The 20938-nt window shown below is 43.5% G+C and overlaps 1 protein-coding gene across 1 annotated transcript in view; it reads left to right on the forward strand.

Moving 5' to 3' along the window:
• kremen1 (kringle containing transmembrane protein 1) overlaps nt 1-20938 on the forward strand; it is a 150604-nt gene that overhangs the window by 54666 nt on the left and 75000 nt on the right. The window contains 2 exon segments of the mRNA XM_052032516.1: nt 18224-18282; nt 18284-18323. Coding sequence (XP_051888476.1) covers nt 18224-18282; nt 18284-18323 — 99 coding nt within the window.

Consider the following 20938-nt stretch of genomic DNA (forward strand, 5'->3'; position numbering starts at 1 on the left):
TTGGAACTCAAGTGGACGTGAATGGAGCTCATACGGACCTGAAAGGGAGGCGGCCCAGCAGATCGCGTAAGGTGAACTAGGAGCAGGGGTGGACAGATCGAAGGGGCAACTAACCAAGAAATGTGTAACAGTAATCGGCCGAGAGCAGGGTGATTGGAAGTGGACGGTGAAATGTGAGGAGGGCACGGACCCAGTGGGGTGAAGCAGAAATGATGCGCGTAGATAGGGTTAGCGTAGACTAGTACAAGGGCGGCATAGACAAGGTGTGCTGAAGGGCCTGTTTCCGTGCTGTATGCAGGCACGGTAGTGCAGTGGTTAGCATAACGCTATTACAGCGCCAGTGACCAGGGTTCAATTCCGGCCACTGTCTGTAAGGAGTTAGTACATTCTCCCCGTGACTGTATGGGTTTCCTCCGGGTGCTCCGGTTTCCTCCCACATTTCAAAGGTGTACAGGTTAGGAAGTTGTGGGCATGCTATGTTGGTGCTGGAAGCGTGGCAACACTTGCAGGCTGCCCCCAGAACACTTTGCACAAAAGATGCATTTCACTGTGTGTTTTGATGTACATGTGACATAAAAAAAAGCAATCTGATCTTATCTTATGTCTAACTGCTGTGTTTACCAGGCATCCAACGCACTGTATAAGGACTCATAACTAAATTAGTTATCTTGTTCAGGATTCTTCAGTGGTCGCCAATGAAATCTATGTGGAATGAGGAAGACCAGAATCCTCCACTGAATTCCATTTTCCTGGTGACCGGCACTTGTGGAGTCTGATCCATCTCCTAACTCTGTCCACCCAATAGCTGCAAAGTGGGTAAAGCTGCCTATGGAGCTGTGCCAAGTGCTGGAACCTTGCCCAGAAAGAAGTGGATGAAGCTGAAGCCCAACTTCTGGGCCTGTTGAATTATATTTCCATGTTCCATTATTTCCTGCCAATTATTCTGATGCTGCATGTTTTAGATACATTTTAGCTTTTAACAAGCATTGAATCTGGCATTATTTTAGTAGTCATGAGGGGTGCTTATTGAGCCTTTATGGAGGAGATTGCCCTAAGTGTACATCAGCAGAACAAATGGCATGAAATAATTGTTAGTTTCTGCAATAAAGCTGGGAAAGAATGAACCCTGAATAGAATTACTTCCAGGAATTAGTGTGCAATGTGTCATCATCTCTAGTAAACATGCAAAGCAATTTGTGGAGTTTAAGTGTGCTGTACAATGAAGAACTTTATATGGTTATCTGATCCATATTTTTGGAAATCATCAACATTCTAGCTTCAGAGTGGCTGGATATAACGATAACATTGCAAACTGTTAACTTGCTACGAAGTAACCACAGCATACATTTTCAACAAGTCATCAAAGTGTCTAGAGTAAGCTGAGAAAAGGGAATGCCCGTTCCTTGAAGGAGGACCACTAGTTTGATTCTCCAGATCACATCCCATCTCCAGAATTCCATTAATTAAAACAGTTTCAAATGAGGAAAGTGATTAACTCACAAGAAATCTCCCAGTGGACTTTGTGTTGAATTAGCAGAGCACCAGTTGATTAAAGCACTCATCTGACCCTCTGTGTGGACATTACACAAAAAGAGAGCACAGAAACAAGCCAATTGGACCAACAGGTCCATGCCTGGTTTTATGCTCCACTCAAGCCTGATCCCATCTTTCCAAATATAACACTATCACCATAAACCTCTATTCCTTTCTCTCATATACGCACCTACAACCATACTGTTCACTCAATCACTCCCTGTAGTTCTTACCACTCACTGGGTCAAGAGGTTTCCTCTGAGTTCACTTTTTATGATATCTTAACATGTATCTCATATTGTTTTGCTCTTCCCAACAAGGTTCTCTCTTTATCTGTCTACTTTCAAACCTTCCATTATATCAATGGCCATTATCAGGTTGTCCCCTAGCCTTGTCTTTTCAAGTGAACAGAGACCCAGCTGATAACCTCATATTTCCGGTATCATTTTTGTGAATCCTCCTGGCACCCATCCAATTCCTCGTTATCCTATTTATAATAAAATAAAGAGAATATTACTCCAAGTGTAGACAAACAAGGTTTCTGTACAATTTTAGCTTAACTTCTGTTGTATCTCTCTGGTAATAAACCTCAGTACTTTGTTTTTTTTATGTTATGGTCCTATGGACATTGGTCATCACTTTTAATGATGCTTGCTCTTGTACTCTGAGATCTATTTGTTACTTCATTCTACAAATAAGGAGTTAATTTGTGACATTCTTATTATTCTTGTCTGGTTTCTATCTTGAGGCGCAGCAGACCATCCATTCTGATGATTGTCTATTGAATCCACACGATGTTACCTTAGTCACTAATCCCTAACATGGATCCTCATTGATGACCTTTCAAAATCTAGATATATTGTATCTACCACTTCACCCCTTTCTATTCTGTTTATTACCTCTTTAAAGAATACAGTGAGGATGATCAAGCAAGACTTTCCCTTTTGATATACCTACAGGCTTTTCATTATTACACCTAAATGTTTTTCTGATGTCTTCTTCATTTTTCCTACCACTGATGTTAAATAGACTGTGTTAAGTCCCCTGAATAAGCTCCTTTTCTCCCTTCATTAACTATGTTACCTTGTGGTTAGACGTTTCCTATCTGCCTTCTGCTATTTTTAGGGTAGACTCTCTTCTGTTGAAAATAACTTGAGTAGGTAAAATTGAGTTAACAGTTTGCTTTGTCTTTCTTGTCTTCTAGCAGCTCTTTCTCTGCAATCTAATGGAATTCAGCTGTGTTTTACCAACCTTATTCTACATTTTATTTTGTAAGTTGATGGAATTTAGTCGTCTTAATTTGATTTGCCAGCTCTTGGTTCACTCCTGTCCTCCTGTCAATAATAAAACATGTTATCATCAGGAACTTCAAAAGCACGGGGCAAATCCATGCCAAGTTGCTGAGAAGTTGTGCAAGTCTTAAAGAGAACTTACAAATGAAGGGATAAAGCAAAAATTCTTTCACAAATATAAAACTGATACCCACTTAACAAGATTAAATTTTGTGCGGAAAAGCCAGTTATCCAGAGTTGCGAGTTAGTGCTGGGTAAATAGGAGTTCATCTAAGGGCATGTTACTGTTAGGACAGGTGTATTTCAGCTACTTCTTCACCATTTCCTTATTCATGTTTTTCCTGCAGCCATTGCACTGGCTGTCTCAACTGTTTTTTACCACCTTCCTTGACCACTACCCTCATGATAGTAGAAGTTTCCAGAAGGGAGAGACTTTACCTGGGTTTATACTCAGATAAAACCAGGGTTCCTCTGCCCTGTGGAGGAAGCATCCAATCCCCGACCTACCGGTATGTAGAGAAATGGTCTTTTGGCAGATAACTAGTTCAGACAGAGACACTTGCTCCCAAAATGAAACTGAGACAAAATGGCAACTTTGACATTTATAAATGTTTGGCTGAGTGCAATGGTGGCTCCCTCCTTGGGAGTACCCCTCTCATATGTTGTGTGGCACTACATAAAAGATGTCTGGTCACAACTTTCAGAGTGCTATGAGTCCTCTGTGCAGGAGCCTTGGGGAACTGTCTACATAGGCTCTGGGTCGGTAAAAACAAAGCCAAACCATTTAGTCAGGGACACTTTGACTGTAGTACTGCATGGACAGGTAAAACTTATGACACTCTTGGGCAGCAATAGCCTTCAAACTGTTTCTGTCTCCTTGGAGGCATTTTGCAGCATTGACTAATGGCCACAGAATCTTGAAGCAGTGAAGATGCATGTGCTTCTCGATATCATCTCCCTCTGGCTTTTAGTGGGCTGGGATGCCTTAAATGGGCTGGGATGCCTTGAATTTTAATGGGCTGGGAGGTCTTAAATGGGCTGGGATGCTTTGAATGGGCTGGGATTTTAATGGGCTGGGATGCCTTGACCACTGAAGATTTTCGCAGTTGCTGCTGCCCTGCCATCACTGTGCCAACACCATTAAATGTCATTTCTGCTCCATTTTCCATACATGTCAGGATCTGAACATGGATCGGTGGTGCTAAACTGACTTGAGAAACACGCAATGACTTTGCATTTGATTCCATCCGAAGTTCAGACCTATCCAAATACATAAAGCAAGGATTGTGTTTCTTCCACAGGATTAGTGGGTTCAGATTTTATCCAGATGCAAACCAGAGAAAAAATTTGAAGCTCCCATCACAGATTCATTAACAATTGCCCCTGACCTTCCCTCTATTAAAAATTCCAAGGGACTGCATTCACCTGCCTCTGGGTAGCTCCCTACCACCATCCTGTGAGTACAGGTGGAGTGAAGGAGGTTCGATGCTGTATGCAGGAGTGGAGGAGAATGCATGTATTGTTTATAGGTGCATGGGGGAAAGTGTAGGTATGGTACATGGGAGGTGTGAGAACCATATCCTGTGTGCAGGAGGTGCAGGACAGCCCTGTGTAATAGTTGTACAGGGTGGCTGAGTGTGCCTGATGTACTGAACATAGCCCACACCCACCCTTCTCTGAACAAACTTTACATAGGGTGGATAAGAGACCTGTATGCTGTATGTATATGGGGAGGGGGATGATGGATGGGAGGAGAGGTGTTTGTATCGGGGTGGCAGAGGACTGTGTATTGTACGTGGAGAAGGAGAAGTATATGTACAGTAAGTCAGGGTGGTGGAGAAGAATTGGGTGGGTGGGGGAGACATGTGACCCCTATATATTGTATGGAAGGAGAGGTCTATGTACTGTCGTGTGGGGAGGAGAGGTCTATGTACTGCTGTGTGGGGAGGAGAGGTCTATGTACTGTCATGTGGGGAGGAGAGGTCTATGTATTGCTGTGTATGGAAGGAGAAGTCTACATACTATTGTGTGGGGAGGAGAGGTCTAAGTACTGCTGTGTGGGGAGAAGCCTGTGTGACTTAGGGGTGTGTGTGTGTGTGTGTGTGTGTGTGTGTGTGTGTGTGTGTGTGTGTGTGTGTGTGTGTGTGTGTGTGTGTGTTAAATGAGAGCTCCATGGTGGGGAGGAGAGGAGAGCCCTATGTACTTTAGGTGTGGGGAATGAGAGGCCCATGTGTTGTTAAGTGGGGAGGAGAGGCCAATGTACTTTGGGTGGGGGGAAGGAGAAGTCTGTGTAATGTATTTACTGGATCTCCTTCTCTGGCTGATTGATTGTGGAAGGATCTCGGTTTTGTATTTTACCAAGAGAAAAGAACGGGACACCCTCAGATGAAGATGCAGACTATCTAAAAGTACATCAGTAATTTTGTGTGAGACACTTTGAATTATTGAGAACCACAATGGCTTTCAAGTCACTCACCTTATCTACAGTCTCCTCAGGCAGTAAATGGGATGTTTTGCTTATTTCTGATTGAGTTATCACTCTCTTTTCTCTCATGTACCTGTGTGCTCATTGATGTAGTTCCTTGTGTGGGTGGATGAGAGTCTGACAGTTCGTGAAGCACTGCATTAGGTTCCCTCCAATTCTTCACAGGCTGTGGTAACCACCTGGCATCAATATTCACAGTTAGATTCAATGATCATTGTCCATTCTTAAATCAGTTTTTAAGGTAACATGTAGGCTGACCTACAAAGTCAATATTTCATTTATCCTTTTTTCCCCTTTTGCTTCCCATAAATATTCTGGAGCATTTGTCACATTTGACTCTCAGTTGTGGTTCATGAATAGCATCAGATAGATTCTAGAGGCTATGAGGAATCTATAGGAGTTACAGGTAAAGGGACCATCATTGCTGTTGAGACAGTGAACTAAAGCCTCATGGTTCCACCTGTTGTTTGTAAAGGACGCAACAAAACTATTTGACAAAGCACAGGGGAATTCTCCCTATTTGTCCACTAGCTGTAACAGATTGTCTTGCACTCTTCTTATTTTCTTCAGACTTTTCCAAGGTTAGCATACGCTTTCTGAGAAGCAGTGCCCAGAACTGAACCCAACACTGCAGAAGAGGTCTACCCAAGAGCAACTTCTACCTTATTGAAGCATTGGAAGCATTCACTCCATTGAGTTCACCCCAGCTTTATGAAAGGACAATCCAGCTGTCTGTTCCCCTATACCCCTGAAAGTTCTTTCTTTTCAAGTACTAGTCCAGTTCCCTTTTGAACGTTACAGTTGAATCTACTCCCACCATGTGCCTTGGCCGTGCTTTCCAGACCCCCTCCACTCGTTGCATAGAAATGTTTTACTTCATTGTCACTTTTGATTCTTTTGACATTTTACTTATTCCCGTTCTAGGATCTGGGCATCAGTGACAAGGCCAACTTTGGTTACTTATTCCTAATTGCCCTTGAACTGAGTGGTTATTTAAGAGGGCATTTAAGAGTCAACCACATTGGTGGGTCTGGAGTCAAATATGGACCAGATGCAGTAAGAATGTTGGATTTCCTCCCCCAAAAGACATTATGAGTCAAATGAGTTTTCACAACAATCTGGCAGTTTTATAATTATCTTTACTATTGACATTTCTTTTAATTCCATCTTTTTGACTAAATTTTAAACCTACTGCCTTGGTGTGATTTGAACCCAGGATGCTGGACTGTTCATCCAGGTTTCTGGATCACCATGTCCCAGTTTCCTCTAGTTCTTGACTCTTCTACCCTTGGAACAGCTTCTTCTCTATTTACTCCATCAAAGCTCTTCAAATCCCCTCTCAACCCTTTTGTTCCAAGGAAAACAGCCTTGATTTCTCCATATAACTAAAGATCCCCAGCCCTGGAATCATTCTGCTAAACCTCTCCTGCACCGTCTCTAAGGCCTTCATATCATTTCCAAAGTGTGGTGTCCAGAACTGGACACAATACTCTAGTTGTGACCAAACCAGTTTTTAAAAATATTCATCAAGACTTCCTTGCTCCTATAATGCATTAAAAAAATCCACAATCCCATATTCCTTTTAACCACTTCCATAGCTGCACTGATGTTTTCAAAGAATTGTGAAAATATACCCCATATTTCTCTATTCATCCCATTTCAATTTGTGTCCTGTAAATTGCCTCTCCTCATTCTTCTTACTGAACTGTGACACTCTGTGTTTTTCTGTTTGAAGTGTCATTCTATCAACCTGCTTATACTGTATCCTCTTAAAGTCTATACTGTCCTCCTCACTGTTCACTATCCACCCTCCAAGCTTTGTGCTCTCTCAGATCTGGAAGTGGTGCTCTGTACACAGAAGTTACATTAAGGAAAGCAGAACACAAGAAAATAGAAGAGGCAGGAGACCACTCAGTCCTTGAAGCATGCTCCACCATTTAGTATGATCAGAGCTGATCTACCCTGGGCCTCAACTCCTCCTCTCTGGTAGCTACCCTAGGGGAACTTCAGTGCATCACACCCTCCTGTCTAACAAGTAACTGTTCACTACTATTGTCTGGTTTCTGTTACTTATGCAATTTTCCAGTGCTGTTTATTGCATGGGGTTCAATCTTGATGAAAATCCTATTAGGCAGCGCTTTATCTTTTACAATTTTATATTCAACTACATTCTCCTCAGTGACCTTGTCTATTACTTCATGAGGAAACTTTTATTAGTTGGATATGATTTGCCTTTATCAAATCCATGTTGGATTTCCCTAATCAATCCACACTTTTCCAAGTGACTTCTTATTCTTTCGCTAGTATTCATTTCTAAAAGTTTCCTCACCATTGCTGGCCTGCAGTTGCTGGGTTTATCCTTACACCCTCTTTTGAAAGGATGTAACATTTGTCGTTCTCCAGTTCTCAGGCACCAGCCCAATGTCTGCAGCGTTTGGCAGATTATGGCCAATATCTCTGCAGCTTTCACTCTTACTTCCCTTGGCAACCAAACAGTAGTCCATGCAAACTGGGTGATTTATCTAACTGGCCATTTTACTCATCCAGTATCTCAGCTATGTCCTTCTTTCTGAGACTCCAATAACAGACTGAAGACTGTCGTGAAGTATTCATTTACTACTTCAGCCATGCCCTCTGTCTCCATGAGCAGATCTGCCTTTGGGTCCCTGATCGACCCCTCCCCTTCTCTAACTGCTCATTTACTGCAAACGTACACATAGAAGATCTTCATTTCCCTGTTGTGCCTGCATCCAGTCTTTTCTCATGCTCACTTTCTCTGCCATTCTTATTTTCCTTTGCTCCTCCTCTGAACTTTTTCAAATTGGCCTGGTTCTCACATCTGACATCAATCATATGCCCCTTTTTCTCTTTGTTTGACACTATCTTTTTGGTCATCTGGCTTCAAATGGAAAACTGGTGTCCTAGACTATAGAATGGTCTAGCTGGTGGAGCCACTGCCTCACAGCTCCAGCGTCCGGGTTCACTATTGATCTCTGGTGCTGTCTATGTCGGGTTTGCACGTTCTCCCTGTGACCGTGTCGGTTCCTTCTGGGTGCCCTGGTTTCCTCCCGCATGCCAAAGACATGCAGGTTAATAAGCTACTGTAAATTGTCCCTTATGTGTAGGTAGAATCTGGGGGTGTTGATGGGAATGTGGGGACAACAAAAAAGGATTAATGTAGGTTTAGTGTAAATGGGTGATTGGAAGGGACATATAGTATGACTGTTTGATACCACAGACTCCTTGGACTGTAACAGAACCAACCCTTCTCAAATGGCCTCCGAAATTTTAACTGTGTTCCTGCCTGCAATCTCTGATAGGGGACAGATCTGTTCTCATTCCACTAAAGTTGGCCTTCCTATAATTGACTGTTTCTACCTTAGTGGCCATTTTCTCTTCCCAAGGTTATTCTAATGCCAGGATACTGTGACCACTCTACTCGGGCCATCTCATTCCCTGGATTGAAATATCCCCTTCTTCATTTGGACAAGATAGTGCTAGGAAAGAAAGCTCCAATGTGCACAGTTTCCTTTGCCCCTGAGATTATTACTGTTCTGGTCTACACTGGGATGATTTGAGGTTCTATTTATAATTACTTCTGCACATCCCTTAAATTTCTCTCAATTTTTTTTTACTTCTTTCCCACTGATTAGTGGCCTTTAGAGTAACTTCAGCATTGTGAGGACACTTCTATTGTTCCTTAACCCCACCCAGAATCTGACCTTGTTTGTACCAGGACATCATTTCTCCCCATTTCTGCAACATTCTCCTTAATCACTGTTACCATCCTACTTCTTCCTTTCCTTCTCTTCCTATCTTTTCTGAACACCTTGGCCGAGAAATTTCTTTACACCTTTTTATTTGTTGTTAATATAGTTTTGCGGGCCACCTTAACACTGTTCATGGAAGTTGCACGAAGAGTGAGAACTTTAAATGCGAGGTTCACAGAACAGCAACAGTCGGGTTTCCCTGTGTAATGCGGTGCTGAGACTGACAGTCGGTTCCAGCATGGTGTTCCCTGTTGGTGCGTCGCAAGTTCTTGCTGTTTTCAGCATAGAGCCCAGTACCTTGCACCCTATTGTCTACCTTCAATGCACTTCCCTGTAGCTGTGACACTTTACTCTGCATTCTGTTATTGTCTTTACCCTGTACTACCTCAATGCAATGAATTGATCTGTAGAACGGTATGCAAGACAAGTTTTTCACTGTACCTCGATACAAGTGACAATAATAAACCAATACCAGTAAGTGCAATCTTTGCCACCATCTCTCAAAGAAACATGTCGCTATGTAAGCAAAATGTTTCCAACTATTGAGGTGCGTATCCAATGAATGAATGGATGTTGTAGTGATGTGAGGGGGTTGGTGGGTGTTTCCCAGGGGTTAGAGGACCTGGACAGGTGGGTGAAGACAGTGCTGGGGGCAAGTTCTTTGTGTTCTTTGCGTGGACAGGCACAGCAGACTTCCAGGGCTGCAGCCAGCTACATGAGGGAATTTCCAGGGAGGTCATGGACGTGGGTGCAATATCTGAATGCTTGCACTTGGAAGGCAAATGACCGTGCCTATGCTTTGGGCTCCTGGAGCTTCCCTCATTGAGTCAGGAGCTTGAGTGATCTCCCCAAGACAGCAGCAAGCGGCAGACTTCGAGGTGTGATGGCAGAAGTCTGGTCTGATCCAGGGGCTGGGAAGCTGTTAGTGACCGTGACCCAGGCCTCCAAGGAAGAAGCAGTCAATGCACCCCTGGAGACACACTGGAGATCATGGATCTCAGGCAGGGTGAAGAATACCACTTGACTGCTGGCTCTTCAAAAAGTATAACTTCAGTAGAAGTGGTGTCAGTAAAAGTCACTTCTTCTGTGGCAAAGGTCTGTTGTATTTAAGACGATTGAAAATCTCACTGCAGAGAAATGTGTGCTACATCACTGTTGATGTTAGTTGGTGGAGCTTTGCACCAGAGGAAAATTGTTAGAAAAATACAACTAAGAAAGGAAAAGACAAATGGGACCCATTCAGTGTGATTTTTTTTCCAGTGTGATTTGTGCATGATATGCATGAGACCGGCCTGCAATTATTTCTGGCCTATAAGTAATCATCAGGAAATGTGTCAGATCTACCAAGTGGACATTGGATATTTTTTGCATATCCAATGTTTGCTCGATCTCTGATGCACATCTAATGATATTGTCCAGTGTGCAGTTGCCACTTCTACAGAGAGTGGCTGTGAAAAGTGCGATCTGCAACCCACGGTCTTCAATCACAGTAGAAGAAGGAACAAATCTTGCTGTCCACTGGGACATCATCAGTGTTTTGCCCACACCTCTCGGTTTTCTGTGCTGTAATTTTGTCCACAGGCATAACCGACAATGGTTGCAGCATCTCTGTGTTGTGTACCTCAGTGCAAGATGCTGCAATCACTGGCCTCTGTATCCCATGCCTTCCAATCATTTGAGGCCACTCGTGGCACAGGGGTCCACGGGATCAGTCCATTGCACAAGAGGTTGCCCGGACACATTGGAAAGCACTGTGTCCCTTCATTTTCCCTCACCTCCATGGCAGCCTTTTCTGATACTGTGTGAGACAATCATTAGGGTTTGACTCACTTCCCAGCCATCAATAGGGCAGTGAAATGGAAGCAGCAAATTCTGTAGAGAGCTGCTGTTGGGAAACACAAAGATTAAGTTCTTGTCTGTGATTCATTGTGAAACCCAGCCTAAACTTCAAACTCTTCACAAATTTTCTGGGTATTTTATTGTCAGTCACCCAACTGGGCACTTGCACCACACAGAGCCCCTATTAGGTTACCACGAAAGGGTGATCTCCCATTTGTAGGTAGAATTTCCAAGTTGACACTAAGTCATGCAGGAAGGTATCTGGGCTGACCTGACTTTCAATTGCACTGCAATGTGTTTTTCACTGTTGTGCCAATAAATTTCTAGACCCTTGTTTCCATGATTACTTTGCACTCAATCCTGCCATGATGTTGTATTCCAACTCTGACATAAAAGACCAAATTCAATTCAATTTTTTGAAATTTCTTTTAAATCTGCTCACTAGCCTTCATGGACTTGCATTCCTTGGCCACCCATAACCCTCACCTCTTGCTCTCTCCAGTTTCTCATCATTTCAAATATGTCTTTTTTAGTGTTTCCTAGATCCAATGCGGATGATCCTCACACTTCTCAACAGTGAACCCCATGTCCCAGCCCTTTCTCCCAATTTAATGTGACCTGCCGATTTCAAGTTTCCATTTCTTCATCCAAGACCTTGACGGATAAATGAAGAAGGTGGCACAGTGGCGGAGATAGTAGAGCCACTACCTCACAGCACCAGTGACCCAGGTTCAATCCTGACCTCGGGTGCTGTCTCTGTGGAAGTTGCACATTCTCCCTGTGACTGTGTGGGGTTTCCTCTGGTGCTCTAGTTTCCTCCCACAAACCAAAGACAGGTTGGTAGGTTAATTGTCCACAGTAAATTGTGTAGGTGAGTAGTGGAATCTGTGGGGAGTTGATGAGAATGTGGGGAGAATAAAAATAAAGGGAGATTAACACAGGATTAGCATAATTGGGTTAGTCGGCATGGATTTAATGACACCGTTTCTGTGCGGTGTCTCTATGACTCTATAATTGAGGCTGCAGTTCAGATGCTTGGGGGACACAACTTTTTTGCGTTTTGTCAATCTAGTATACGTAGCATTTATTCCTACTCTTTGTCTCCTATATCCCTTGTTATAAGGAAGTTTCTAATTTCTTTTTTGATAATCGCTTTTGTGGAACCTTATCAAAAGCCCTTTGGAAATGTATTTATCTTCTGGAAACCCATACCTGCCCCTTATCCAGCCTGCTGATGACTTCCACAAAAAACGTCAACTAAATTAGTCAGGCACCACATCTCCTTTACAAATCAGCTCAAATGTGTCCAAGTACTCAGGCACAATAGCAGACTTCTTCACATCTGATGTCAGACTGACAGATCAACCTCAGGCACTTGTGCAACCTTATCCCTTGGAGCCTCGACTCAGGAAAGGAGAAGGACTGAAAGAAGAAAAAATACAGCTATGAACCACAGACTTATAAACTGAATTATTTCCTGGCTATACATGGACCCAATAAAGAAAATGATAGGTATAAAATATTAATGATCATTTTTCTGTGCCCAGCTAAAGATTACTGCACTGTTTTTCACCACAGGAGTTGTCTTCACATTGCTGCTGCCTCATTACGTTTCTCAATGCTGCCTCAATTTTAATGCAGCCGTTCATTGCGTGATGTGTTGCACTTAGTTCTGCTCCCCTCTTAACTAGTTGTCACAGCTGGAGATTAAGATTGCAATTGGCAAAGTATCGTGCATCATTTTAACAGAGACATCCTGGCTTTAAATGCATGGAGACCAACGATTAAGCTGGAAAGTTTAATAGCAAGCCAGCTATTGGAAATGGTAGGCCCTGGGGGTTGGGTACCCAACCATACATGCATTGCACATAAGATAAGATAAGATTTCTTTATTATTCACATGTACATCGAAACACACAGTGAAATGCATCTTTTGCGTAGAGTGTTCTGGGGGCAGCCCGCAAGTGTTGCCAGGCTTCCAGCACCAACATAGCATGCCCACAACTTCCTAACCTGTACGTCTTTGGAATGTGGTAGGACACCGGAGCACCCAGAGGAAACCCATGCAGACACGGGGAGAACATAAAACTCCTTACAGACAGCGGCTGGAATTGAACCTGGGTCGCTGGTGCTGTAATAGCATTACACTAACTGCTACGCTACTGTGCCTGCCCCCAATGTAACATCTGAATGGAAAGAATAACAATCTGTACGAGACATCTAGACCCAAATTCTGCAATCAGTGAGGTGACCTCATACTTCATCTCGCACTGAGCTCATGGGGGTAAAGAGTCATCCTTCGTTTGAACTAGATCAGCTTGCATCAAAGGATGAAGTTGTAGGTGCTGGAGTGAGGTTGGAGAGACATGCCAATGAACGAACCTTCTGAGGGGCCCAGATTCTCAGCAGTGCTATCACAAGAATCCGCATTCATCTGTGTCTTCCCATGTCTTGGGGAATGTCCCAATGAGGGACAAGCACTGCTGTTGTGCAAGTAAGTTGGATTTGTTTATCACTTGTCCAGATATCAGATCGACGGGAAAATTTTAACCCCACAAAATGGGCAGCTTTGGATCACATTGAGTGGGAAAAAAAACTCAACTACCAACTCAAACTACTTCCAACCTCCCCCCTATTGATTCTAATAGAGACAGGATGGGGTGCAGCCTGCCAGTCCACTTGCAGGAGTTGGGTTGTTTCTCCAAATATTTTAAGGTGTTTGCATGCCTCAGATTTTATCTGAAGTAGGTTGTATCCTTGTTTGGCTGGGTTCCCCACACTGCAGGTGGTTGGCATGTTGATGATGATTGCATGGAAGGGTAAATACTTTTCCAGCTCTGCATTTGGGCCAGGAGCCACTGGAATGTTTCCTCCAGCCCCCAGTGCTAAAGGGGTCTCTCTCTAACACTGGAGAGGTGTCCGCCCCACCCGATAATTGACCCAACTGCAACTCTACTGGTCTACAATATGGCCAACATGCTCCTCATAAATGAGGGCCACCATGATCACTGAATCCCTTGTAACACGACTAAAAACTAATGCTGACGTCGTCTCCTCAGAGAGCGATCACACCTTAGCCCTACGAATCATTCCACGTGCCCAACCTCCTTCCACCATTATCACCACCTCCTCCACATGAGACCATCTTCCCCAGGGCTTGCAGTCTCTGTTACCACATTCCCTGAGGCAACAGGAAGCCGAGCTTGTCGATCAGCCTGTCTTCCGGTGGGAACCCTGTTTTAAAAAGAAATGTGGACACTCTGGTTAGGAATCAACAAACAAAATCTCCTTGCTTCAGCTTAAAAATTCCACCAAATATTGGGCCCAGAGTAATTGTATCTGTTCAAGCTCTAATTCATTGCTGGGATCTCACTGGGGTCAGGAGTGAAACTTTGACTCTTGTCAAGAATGTTACTAAAATCGAGACTAAGACATGGTGGTATTGGACTGAGTAACAATTTCTCTGAAGTGTTACCGCTTTCCTGGAATATCAGGGTCATGTACAAAAATATCAGGGGGATAAGACACAGTGCTTAATCTAGCCTCTCCTGTGTAGCTATGATGTTTTGTGATGGGTAGTGTGGTGGTTAGTGTAACGCTTTACAGCACCAGTGACCCGGGTTCAATTCCAGCCACTGCCTGTAAGGAGTTTGTACGTTCTCCCCGTGTCTGTATGGGTTTCCTCCGGGTGCTCCGGTTTCCTCCCACATTCCAAAGACCTACAGGTTAGGAAGTTGTGGGCATGCTGTGTTGGCGCTGGAAGCGTGGCGACACTTGCGGGCTGCCCCCAGAACACTCAACGCAAAAGATGCATTTCACTGTGTGTTTCAATGTACATGTGACTAATAAAGAAAACTTGTCTTATCATCTCTCTTGTGCTGTCCACCCACCTGGAATTATGTGGTCACCCAACAGGGAGAGAAGAACATCTAATACTCTTAGTTTAGCTTCATCAGGGTGGACATTATCCTGGAAAATTCCTACTCTAAAATTGGTACATTTGGGTAAAGTTGTTTATTATTGTCCACATGTGCTGAGGTACATTGAAAAACTTGTTCTGCATGCCATCCATACAGATCATTTCATTCATCAGTGCATAGAGGCAGCACAAGGGAAAACAATAACAGAATGCAGAATAAAGTGTGACAGTTACAGAGAAGGTCCAGTGCAGGTGCAAGGTTATAACAAGGTAGATTGTGAGGTGAAGTGTTCACCTTATAGTACTGGGGAATGATTTAATACTCTTATATAACACCAGGATAGAAGCTGTCCTTGAGCCTGGTGGTACGTGCATTCAGGCTTTTGTATCTTCTGGCCGATGGAGAGGGGAGAAGAGAGAATGTCTGGGGTGGGTGGGATCTTTGATTATGTTGGCTGTGTTACTGAGGCAGTGAGAAGTGAAGACATTGTCCATGGAGGGGAGCCTGGTTTCTGTGACACACTGGGCTGTGTCCATAACTCTCCGCAGTTTCTCGCGGTCCTGGACAGAGCAGTTGCCATAACAAGCCATGATGCATCCAGATAGGTGAGGGTCAAATCTCATGTTTCTAACCCATTAGTCAACCAAAACTTGTATTACAGAGACACAAGAGAATGCAGATTCTGGAATCTGGAGTAAAAGCAAACTGCTGGGGAAACTCAGTGGGTTGAGCACCATCGGTGGTGTCCTGATGCAGGGTTTTTGATCCAAAACGTCCGATAATTCCTTTCCTCCCACAGATGCTGCTCGATCTGCTGAGTTCCTCTAGCAGTTTGTTTTTGTTTACTTTGGTATAATTTGTATAAATTGACATCTGCCCCAGCCACACAGGCTCTGGTTTGGAAGAGATACAGTTAAATCAGGTTCTCCTCCCCTACCCTGTGAGAAATGGATTTTTAAAAAAAATATTTGTAGACTGTCCCTTGCCAAGTTAACATTATTTTAATTTTTAAAATGTGTAGAGCTTAAAATATATTTTATTTCAAGGACATTAGACAGTCATTTAATCCAATTGCCGCAAAAGACATTTTGGACCTTGCTTGCAGGAGCTGTCAGTGTTCATGTTAATTAGTGCTTTCTTTCTGGTGTCACCTCTCCTGTTATCTCTGCTCACTCTTCCTCTGCTCTCTCTACTTCATTCTCTTAAGCCTGATTGTGACATTTTTATGATACGTGATGTTACATTATATTTAATCTCTTTTCCTAATTTTTCCTTCTTTGCCTCCTTTTAACTTTCTGATTTTTTCTGACATTCTTATTTCTTTTCGTTCAAAGCAGTAGATGCTTTGTTTTATGGAACTAGGTGTGCTGGCCAACTCCCATTCCATCAAAGATGGGAAGTCACCTATTAAAAAACCAAGCTCAAAGCAATCTGCTGGTGGGTCTGAGATCAGGGTGGGTAGATTGTCCAGACTGACAGGTCTTTCTATGGCACACAATGCCTTGCATTTTGTTTGTGTGAGGCGCCAGGTGCCTCTAGACCCATGTGCTTGCATCGATCATCACCTTCAGGAGGTCTAAAGATGAAACAAGTTGGCCTGCTGCTTCAGAGTCAGCAGCAGCACAGTTGTATGGTTTGGGATCAACACAGAAAAAAGTTTAATTAAGAAGCAATTCCTGGATTTGGTCTTGTTTAATAACTGAATATTTATGTGCTGGCAGAGGAACCATTTACTTGAAGAGGTCCTCTGTAAATGCAGTTCTTCAGAAAAATAATCTCAAAGGCATTTGATGTGCCAACTTATCGACTCTATTTGAGAGTGATTGAGCTTATCTGTTTTTGCACTGGGCTCACATTGGCAGGCAAATATCTCAGCTGCAATGCAGAAAACTTCTCATAGCTTCATTCAGTACCATCCCCTTTGTCAGTGCAGTCTCCTGACTCGGTGCTGAGTTCTGACCTTGTCCTAACCTTCTAACTGCAGTATATTTCCCAAAAAGTTTTCCTCCCCTCACATGGTCCCACAATCCCAATTGTTCATTAGGAAATTATTGTACTTCCTGCCTGATGGCAGCAATGAGACGAGGGCATGGCCTGGATAGTGGAGGTCCTTCTTAATGATGAATGCCACCTTTTTTGAGACATCACCTCTTGCAGATGTCCTCGAGTGGTGGGGAGAGCTGTACCTGTGATGGAACTGGCCTGAGCCTACCACTGTCTGTAGCCTCTTGCGTTCCAGTGCAACAACAAGTCATTCTAAGAAATTGAATGCCACAATGCAATGGCTGGAGAGAAGCATGGTGTGCACACACGAATAGACCTACCACAGTTGGAGGGGATAAACATTCACTCAGAGATCTGTTGGATTGAGTAGCATGTTCCCATGCTGTATTCTCTGTGATAAGGCCTATGTATCTTCAGGATTTTGTTCCCACTTTTCGATTGCCAAATGCTATTGTGCACAATCATTCTGTCAAATGACACTATTAAATAGAAAAAATCATACAGAAAATTACTCTAGTATGGAAATAATCATAACCATATGTTCTGGAGGAAAGAAGTTGTGGTTTCAAAAAGGGCACTGTCTTCAATGAAAAAACAATTGAGTAAATAGGTTTTATGTTTGTAAACACAAGATGGAAAACTTGTTAAAGACATTCTTGTGCGTATTAAGTCTAAAAACATGATGATTAAAATAGTTCTTATTTTCACTTGGTTCATGGGTGGATGATGCTGGCAGGACCACCCATTCTTTCCTTCTGGTGACTCCACCATGAAAAATCAGGTTGGACATTCCAGGATTTAGGTTCGGCTGCAGTGAACAAAGTGTGGCGCGTGACTGGGTCAAGACAGCAACTGATCTGAAAGAGAGTCTGCAGGTGATGTGATCTCACAAGAGCGCTGCACCTCGTCCTTTTTGTTGGTAGAAGTCTCGGGGGGGGGGGGGGGGGTGGGGGAAGTAACCTTGAAGAGAGTAACCTTGAAGAGTTCCTGCAATTGTGCAGTGGCAATGTATTAGTGCATTCATTGCATGGAGATCAATCAAACATCCTCCAGTCTGATACCAGTCCCCAAATAATGTTAACGTCAAGTTTATTGTCATATGCTCAACTACATGTGTGCACAGGTGTAATGAAAAACTTACTTGCAGCAGCATCACAGGCACATAGCATCAGATACGCAGCGTTTCCAAGAAAAACATAAACATAAATTTTTACAAGAAAGAACAAAAAAATGTCCAGTGGGGCTGTAAAGCAAATGGCTCAACAAAAGGTAGCCCACAAAACTGTTTGTGTGAAGAGGTCACAGATTTGATAACAGTAAATGAAAGCCAAGGCCTGATTGATGATGAGTTCCCTAATGAATAGTTTCTTGCCTCTCTAGGAAACCCAGACAATGATGTGAGGCCATGGTGTTACATTGCTGAGCATGAAGATGGCGTGTTACTGGAAATACTGCGACATACCAACATGTCCACAAGTGAGTAGGAGAGATGTTTGTGGGGCAGGGATTGGGACACCTCTGTGTGTGCATCGGCACAGCAGTAGTTCGGTCACACTGCTCTCCCAGCACGGGATCACCATCCACTGGGCGCGTTTAGCAATCTACATTGTTGCCTTATCCCTCATTTCAAGTCAAGTTTACAAATACAATGAGGTACAGGCACAATGCAAAACCTGCTTGCAGCAGCATCACAGGCACGTAGATTCAGACAACACATAGAACATAAATATACATAAATTATACCAGACAGTGAAGAAATCAAAAGACTGTGCAAAACAAGACGTTAGTGCAACAAAAAAAAACACAATCGGAGACAATTAGAGGTGTTTTCATGTGTCTGTAGCCAAGTAGATTTGCACTCAGACTTCCCGACGATGGTTCTCAGTGTAAGCCTGGTCTCCAGTGAATGGAGGCAGAGGGTTGGGAGAGAGGAAAAATGAGGGTGAGAAGTGGAGGGGGGGGGGAGACAAGATGGGCCCAACACACACTGATCCCACCTATCACTTAGCAATGATCTAGCAAAGTTCAGAAATAACCAAATTTGGACCTTGCCAGAAACAGAATTTTAAAAAAGTATTCCAGTTTTTGCTGATGCTGGAGTGGGAATTAATCTGTGAAATAGTGAATGCTTTTGTGAAGATGTTCTCCCTTTCATATTACTACTGACAGCATTACAATATGCTTTTAAAAAACATTTGGTTCCTTTGGAAGTAAAGACCAAGGAAAAAAATCTCCTCAATCGCACAAACACGCTGAGACTGCAAGGCCCTCCTGCTGTGTTGTGTGTGCTGTATTTATGCATAGTTTGCACTAAATGATTTGTAATATGTAGACGTTCACCACGCGTACCTGGAGTGGTAATCCACAGCACGATAGGGTGAGAGCGCCTGTCTGATCCTTCCAGCAGGAAGTGGGTTGTGCAAAGGATTGAGGCAAGCAAAATTCAGCTCCTTAGCCTTTGTTCTCGGGGCTGTGTTGAATCAGTTCCAAGATGGCACAGATCGCCCCATTACAGGAAATACGTGGAGGCTTGAAGAGGGCTCAGAAGGAGGTTTACCAGGATGCTGGCCAGGAATTAGAGGGTACACCTATAAGGAGAAGTTGGACAAACTTGGATTGTTTTTTCTGCAGCATCAGAGGCTGATGGGAGACCTGATAGAATTTATAAGATTTATGAGAAGCATAGACGAGGTAGACAGAAGCTTTTTCCCAGGGTAGAAATGTCAAATACTAGAGGGCATTGGCTTTGAGGTGAGAGAGGGGAAAGTTTAAAGGGGATGGGCAGAGCATGTTTTTTACACAGAGAGTGGTAGGTGCCTGGAACGTGCTGCCAGTAAGTGGAAGCAGATATGGTAGAGGCATTCAAGAGGCTTTTTGATGGACACATGAATGTGCAGGAAATGGAGGGATATGGATCATGTGCAGGCAGAAGGGATTAGTTGAATTTGGCATCATGCCCAGCACAGACATTGTGGGCCGAAGGGCCTGTTCCTGTGCTGCACTGTTCTACGTTCTGTGGTGGCACCAGTAGCACAGCTGTCATGGGGTGGGAGTGAAGAGTACGTAAAGTTAGTCAATCAGCAACTGACACTGGGTCAACACTGTGAAGTTCAGTGCTCCAGCTAACACCCTCCCAACCTCTCTAAGCATCTATCCAAAAGCACTAAGGCCCTCCCCCTCCATTACTTCAACAAACTCATTCTCTTCTTGAGGAATAGTGATTGAATTCCATTAGGTGTTGCTTTGAATCTACAAGTGTTTGGTACTTTCCAGAATTCTTTAAAGTTCTCAGTCTTGGGAGTGACTAACCAGGGGCTGAAAGATGTGAAGTTTGTCTGCGCAGCATTCCAAATGCCTGTGTTGTGCAGATGGAAAGTTGGATTCATGAAGTTTACATGTTTTTCTGAGCTGTTGTTCTGAGCTGAAGGATGGACTTCTTGGTGTTTCTTTGACTCACCCAAAGGATGTGCAATATGGAAAACTAATTTCTGATGAGATTTTTAATCAAATCATGATTGGTAGTATTCTGTCTTAGAAAAGGCAGTGTTTAATAATTAAACCCTAATTAAAAGGTTAGGCACATCTCTCTTGTGCAACGCTCTGCAGACCAAACCTCAAGTAGACCAACGCAATCTTGGGTCTCAGTCAAAGGCCAACTAATGGCTTCAGCATGTTCCCCCTGAAAGTATCGAGGAGGAATCCTGCTAAAAGAGAACTGGTTCCATCTTTATCAGGTCAGAAATGAGTTAAAGAAGGTGGAGGAAGAAATTTGACAACAGAGGTGCCATTCAAGCCAGGAGGTTGCAGGGGGTTGCTGTAAGTCTTTGTAAGTCTGCACTTTCATAAGCTCTGGTTGGCAAAAATTGCATCTAACTAAAGTTTAAGCCTCCTCAGTTTGCCAAGATTTTCTTGACTCTTTCCATGCAGCAGTGTCCTCTATGGCACATGTCAGTAGAGACACAATCCTGAGGCAAGGTTCCTGAGACTGAGGGTGACCACACTCTGAGAGCAGTGCAGGCACTTGTGACTGTTCCCTGGACAATCCTCAAAACCACAAGTGCCTCCATAGCTGGAGAGCAGGGGTCCCAAATACAG

Source organism: Pristis pectinata, chromosome 17, assembly GCF_009764475.1.
Source record: "Pristis pectinata isolate sPriPec2 chromosome 17, sPriPec2.1.pri, whole genome shotgun sequence".
In the NCBI taxonomy this organism is placed as follows: domain Eukaryota; kingdom Metazoa; phylum Chordata; class Chondrichthyes; order Rhinopristiformes; family Pristidae; genus Pristis; species Pristis pectinata.